Source organism: Phycodurus eques, chromosome 8 (genome assembly GCF_024500275.1).
Source record: "Phycodurus eques isolate BA_2022a chromosome 8, UOR_Pequ_1.1, whole genome shotgun sequence".
In the NCBI taxonomy this organism is placed as follows: Eukaryota; Metazoa; Chordata; class Actinopteri; order Syngnathiformes; family Syngnathidae; genus Phycodurus; species Phycodurus eques.
In genome coordinates this window covers 7,674,501-7,680,500 of record NC_084532.1, presented here as the reverse complement: position 1 = coordinate 7,680,500, position 6,000 = coordinate 7,674,501, and the positions used below count along the sequence as shown (strand labels likewise).

The 6,000-nt window shown below is 38.9% G+C and overlaps 1 protein-coding gene across 1 annotated transcript in view; it reads right to left on the bottom strand.

Annotated features, from left to right (window-relative positions):
• LOC133406508 (collagen alpha-1(XXIV) chain) overlaps positions 1 to 6,000 on the bottom strand; it is a 117,350-nt gene that overhangs the window by 8,836 nt on the left and 102,514 nt on the right. Inside the window, exons 31-34 of the mRNA XM_061684169.1 lie at positions 2,624 to 2,668; positions 779 to 832; positions 153 to 206; positions 1 to 54 (exon numbers count right to left, since the gene is read on the bottom strand). Coding sequence (XP_061540153.1) covers positions 1 to 54; positions 153 to 206; positions 779 to 832; positions 2,624 to 2,668 — 207 coding nt within the window. The remainder of the gene's footprint in view (positions 55 to 152; positions 207 to 778; positions 833 to 2,623; positions 2,669 to 6,000) is intronic.

Below are 6,000 nucleotides of genomic sequence, written 5' to 3'. Positions count from 1 at the left end.
CTTTAACCCTGGCTCTCCAACTGCACCTGGTTCCCCCTCTACACCAGGGCCACCCTGAAGGAACCAAGAAGCATAAGCATTAAAAAAAAAAAAAAAAAAAAAAAAAAGAATGTCAACAATAAATCAGTTGAAGAATATTCTGAGAAAACTACATCAGGTCCTTGCTCTCCATCAGGTCCTGCCTCTCCAGGAGGTCCTCTGGGTCCCTACAAGAGAATAAACATTTTTAAATACCTTAAATTGAGTAGCATCATTGCTTGACTTCCTATGTAAATCTGCGATGCATCAGCAGAACAGACATAATACACAGGTCTGACACGCAACGTCCAAACAAATACAAACAGTCAGGATTTCATCTGTGCAATAGAGGAACCTGATAACATTGACAGAAGCAAGATGAGACCCATTACTAATACCTCCTCTTGCGCTATGGAAACCTCACGCCATAACAAATATTTTATTGTTTGACATTCTTGATTTCCCCGAGGGCTCGGCTGACTTCCAGGAATATTTAAAAAAAAGAAAACTTGAACACAGCTCCAAGAGGGGAGGTCTAAGGTATAATAAGGTTTTGATGTGTAAGAAATGCAGAGTAGAAAACAAATCAAATCTAAAACAATGCCTTTTGTTTTCCACTCAAGCAGTTCCAATGCTGGTAATAAGCCACATAAAACAGCATGCGCAAACAATGGCTATTTGGTGCACATTAACACAAATCATTACTCTAGTTTCCAGATGGGTTTGACAATTAGTGGTAATGGGAAATAAAGCTACTTACAGCATCACCGTGGGGTCCCCTATCCCCTGTATTGCCTGGAATACCTGGTTTACCCTGGAGACATGCACAGCGCCAATCATTAATTTGTGAAATCACACAAAATAAAGCAAACTCTTTTTCTCCGCACGGCCAACATCATTAGGGAGAAAACCACTAACACGTTGAGTGTGTCTGATTTTTGAGAGCTTCCTGATGCTCACACATGTGACAGCAACGCCACATGGGCTTTATTGCAATGTAAGAGGCTCTTTATTGAAGTCAAGACATTGTGTTGCCAAGGTGAGACTGGGCACTAAATTGAAAGAATAGTCAATCCAATATTGACAGTGATGAGTAGACTCATAAACTCAATGCATTAATCATAGCAATATCAATTGAAAAACATGTACAATAGTTTCCATTTACTGTTGTTAACTGAGTTGAGTGAGAGGATCAATACACTGTGGTTAACTGGCTTGGGTAAATGGTGATAATGGAAGGAAAAACTGAGGTAGCAAACCACAAACGTCATCATAATGTCAATGTAAAATCAGTTTCAACCAAGAGTGCAACATTTGCTGCATTTGAAAATGATATGAATGCAAAAATAAAGAGAATAGGGAAACCTGTCAGGGATCCAGAAGACGGAATGTTTTTTTAAACAGTAGATGGCGATATTTGACCAGAGACAATGGAACGGTTGGGCCAGTCACAATATTGTACTCTATTTACAGCATAAAATGTGTTTTCCATTTTCATTTTGATAGTTACGACGTTTGAACACTTTGTTTTCATAAAAAAAGTATATACAATTGCTACTATTTTACTTCTTTCTCCTTTTAAATGTTCAAAATAAAAACAAAAACATCAGTTTTTATATGCTGCACACATGGTCATCGGTTACATGAGGTAAATCTGAACAATCTGAAGCGATAGAACACAGGTAAAAATTATAAAATTTTTGCATTCACAAAGATAATGATACTTACTTTTGAATTAAAGATAATCTCAGAGTTAATGTAACAGTTTATTGTAGTTTGTAATGGAACTGGTTGCAAGCGTTTTTGCTCTTCATCAGTGATAAACAATTTTTTTAAACACTTCAATGAAGCTATTGTACAGCCCTGCAAAGGATCCATCCATCCATCCATCCATCAATTTTCTGAGCCGCTTTTCCTCACTAGGGTCGCGGGCGTGCTGGAGCCTATCCCAGCTGTCATCGGGCAGGAGGCGGGGTACACCCTGAACTGGTTGCCAGCCAATCGCAGGGCACATAGAAACAAACAACCATTCGCACTCACAGTCATGCCTATGGGCAATTTAGAGTCTCCAATTAATGCATGTTTTTGGGATGTGGGAGGAAACCGGAGTGCCCGGAAACCCACGCAGACACGGGGAGAACATGCAAACTCCACACAGGCGGTGCCGGGGATTGAACCCGGGTCCTCAGAACTGTGAGGCTGACGCTCTAACGAGTCGGCCACCGTGCCGCCTGCCCTGCAAAGCACAGCTACATAATTTTAATGATGATTACTATGGTTTAAATGTAGATTTATATACAATTCCAGATTAGGTGCACATAATTAAGTTTATGGGGAGATAATATATCCTGCATTCACCAAATTACTAAAACAGTGGGCCATGAATAGCTTAACCAAGCAGTTCTCTGAATGTCTGAAACAAGATGCATTAAAAATAATAATAATAATTATTGCATTCCAATTAGACTGCCACTCTGACTATGTAGGTCATAAGTCAATGGCCATTTGTTATCTTTAATACTCACTCAAAAAACAGAAACACAGTAACACATGCACACATTTTAGTACAGCTCAGCAAATACTGAAAAAAGTAAACTTTTCTCACAGGCTTCCCAGGGAGGCCTCTCTCTCCTGGAATGCCAACTTTGCCCTACAAAGAGAGAAACAAGTATTTGAATTTGATACATTGTAATTGATGCTGAAAATCTACTTGCAAGTTGCACTAATACACACAACTGACTATACATCACGATCCTTGACTAAAAATATAAATCTGCCATTTGTCTGAAAGCCTTCCAAAGAATAAATTATTTTATTAGTGAGTAATCATTGTGTGTACATATAAGAACATCTATTTTGGGATGTTTTTATTTAATTTTTTTTATCTGACCATAGTGGCTTAAAGGCACTACATTGATTATACTAAACACTCTTCGGGTGACTACAAGCTGCTATTAGTAGCTATTGTACTTAGTTGCATTTGGGTATAAAACAATCTGTAGTGGTGGGTGACAGAGTAACGATAACAGGGGAGGAAACACAAATGATTGAAGTCTCACTTGGTTTTTACAGAGGCCAGTAAAACTGAGCTGGGCAAATGTTAGGAACAATGGGTAATACCATTTCCAGGATGTTAATATGTATCTTCAAAGGACACATGCTCGTTAATCGTGATGCTGTTTTCATGAAAATCATTGATCTTGGCTTCAGATCACTAGTGTCAAACTAAGGGCTTGTGGGACAGATGCAGCTCTCCAAATCACTTTCTGTGGCCCGCAAAAGCTTTTCACAAATTTTGGGGGGACTTCCATTCAAAGCAGTGGGAATCATATTACAGGTTACGTAAGGGACAAAATGTTTAACTGCCTCGTGCTCTAGTGAGCTTCTGACTAACAGACATCATGGCTAGTTGGAAATAAATATATACTGTAGTGTGAGGAAAACACAACTTCAAACAGCATATAAAACTTCTTGAAGAAGACAAACTATTGATGTCACACTTTCCGAAAATGAAAACATTTAAGCTGCTGATGTTTTATTTCAAATTTCAAAAAAGATAAACTCTGTCCCTATTTAGGATCAGTTTGTTTTGTATTTTGTTTCCTTATTGTACAACCCCAATTCCAATGAAGTTGGGACGCTGTGTTAAACAAAAATAAAAACAGAATACAATGATTTGCAAATCATGTTCAACCGGGGTCTCCGTTGTTGTATTTTCCGCTTCATAATCAGAATCAGAAATCATCGTTATTTGCCAAGTATGTCCAAAAAACACACAAGGAATTTGTCTCCGGTAGTTGGAGCCGCTCTAGTATGACAACAGACAGTCAATTGACAGAGAACACTTTTGAGACATAAAGACATTGACAAAAAACAGTCACTGAGCAATAAAGGTTATATATATAATATATATATATAATAGTTATCTGGTAATGCCGGTACATTTTTTTTTTTTTTTTGGACAATTGTGCAAAAGCTCCAGAGTCCTCTAGCTCTTAAAGCAGTTCGAATGACTAATATTGCAATAGTCCGGTGGAATGACCATTGTGCAAATGCGCCACACATTTTCAATGGGAGAGAGGTCTGGACTGCAGGCAGGCCAGACTAGTACCCACACTATTTTACTACTAAAGCCACGCTGTTGTAACACGTGCAGAATGTGGTTTGGCATTATCTTGCTGAAATAAGCAGGGGCGTGCATGAAAAAGATGTTGCTTGGATGGCAGCATATGTTTCTCCAAAACCTGTATGTACCTTTCAGCATTAATGGTGCCTTCACAGATGTGTAAGTTACCCATGCCATTGGCACTAACACAGCCCCATAACATTACAGATGCTGGCTTTTGAAGTTTGAGTCCATAAAAGTCCGGATGGTTCTTTTCCTCTGGCCCGGAGGACACGACATCCACAATTTCCAAAAACAGTTTGAAATGTGGACTCATCGGACCACAGAACACTTTTCCACTTGGCATAAGTCCATGCTCGGGCCCAGAGAAGCCGGCAGCATTTCTGGGTGTTGTTGATAAATGGCTTTTGCTTTGCATAGTAGAGTTTCAAGTTGCATTTACAGATGTAGCGCCGAACTGTATTTACTGACATTGGTTTCCTGAAGTGTTCCTAAGCCTGCGTGGTGATATCCCTTACACATTGATGTCGGTTTTTGATGCAGTGCCGCCTGAGGGATCGAAGGTCACGGGCATTCAATGTTGGTTTTCGGCCTTGCCGCTTACATGCAGTGATTTCTCCAGATTCTCTGAACCTTTTGATGTTATTATGGACCGTAGATGATGAAATCCCTAAATTCCTTGCAATTGTACGTTGAGGAACATTGTCCTTAAACTGTTCGACTATTTTCTCACGCACTATGAACCTCATCCCATCTTTGCTTGTGAATGACTAAGCAATTCAGGGAAGCTCCTTTTATACCCAATCATGGCACCCACCTGTTCCCAATTAGCCTGCTCACCTGTGGGATGTTCCAAACAGGTGTTTGATGAGCATTCCTCAACTTTCTCAGTCTTTTTTGCCACCTTTCCCAGCTTTTTTGGATGTGTTGCAGCCATAACATTCTAAGTTAATGATTATTTGCTAAAACAATAAAGTTGATCAGTTTGAACATTAAATATCTCGTCTTTGTAGTGTATTCAGTTAAAGGTTGAACATGATTTGCAAATCATTTTATTCTGTTTTTATTTATGTTTAACACAACGTCCCAACTTCATTGGGATTGGGGTTGTACAAAATATGAACTGAGCCGTAACCTTAAAACAAACTTAATGAACTGTGTGATTTTTGGTATACTTTTATGTGGTTTCAACTTTTTAACAGATCCCGTAAGACCAACAAGAACTATGATGTGGCCTGCAACGAAAACTAGTTTTATGTCCCTGCCTTAGTCAGGGGTGTCTCATTGTAGTTCAAGGGCCACATACAGCCCACTTTGATGTCAAACGGGCCGGACTACTAAAATCATACCATACTTACTATAATAATAAATAACAATATGTTTTCCCTTTTCCCTAAACAAAATAAGTACATTGGAAAATCCTTAGATTTAATTATTATTATTTAAATCATTTTACAAAACAAATTCAGATTTCTTTAGAAATATTTGCTTCAGTTTGTCATCTACATGTGTGGATAATAACTGATCACAGTGATTGTATTTTAAGACACAACATTTTAAGTTTGGAATTGAAAAATATAGTATTGCACTTTAAAATTAAATCAAGTTAAGAAAACCTAGGAATTTTCTACATGAGCATATCCATCCATCCATTTTTTGAGCCGCTTCTCCTCACAAGGGTCGCGGGAGTGCTGGAGCCTATCCCAGCTGTCTTCGGGCAGGAGGCGGGGTACACTCTGAACTGGTTGCCAGTCAATCGCATGGCACATATAAACAAACAACCATACGCACTCACATTCACACCTAAGGCCAATTTAGAGTCACCAATCAACCTACCACGTATGTTTTTGGGATGT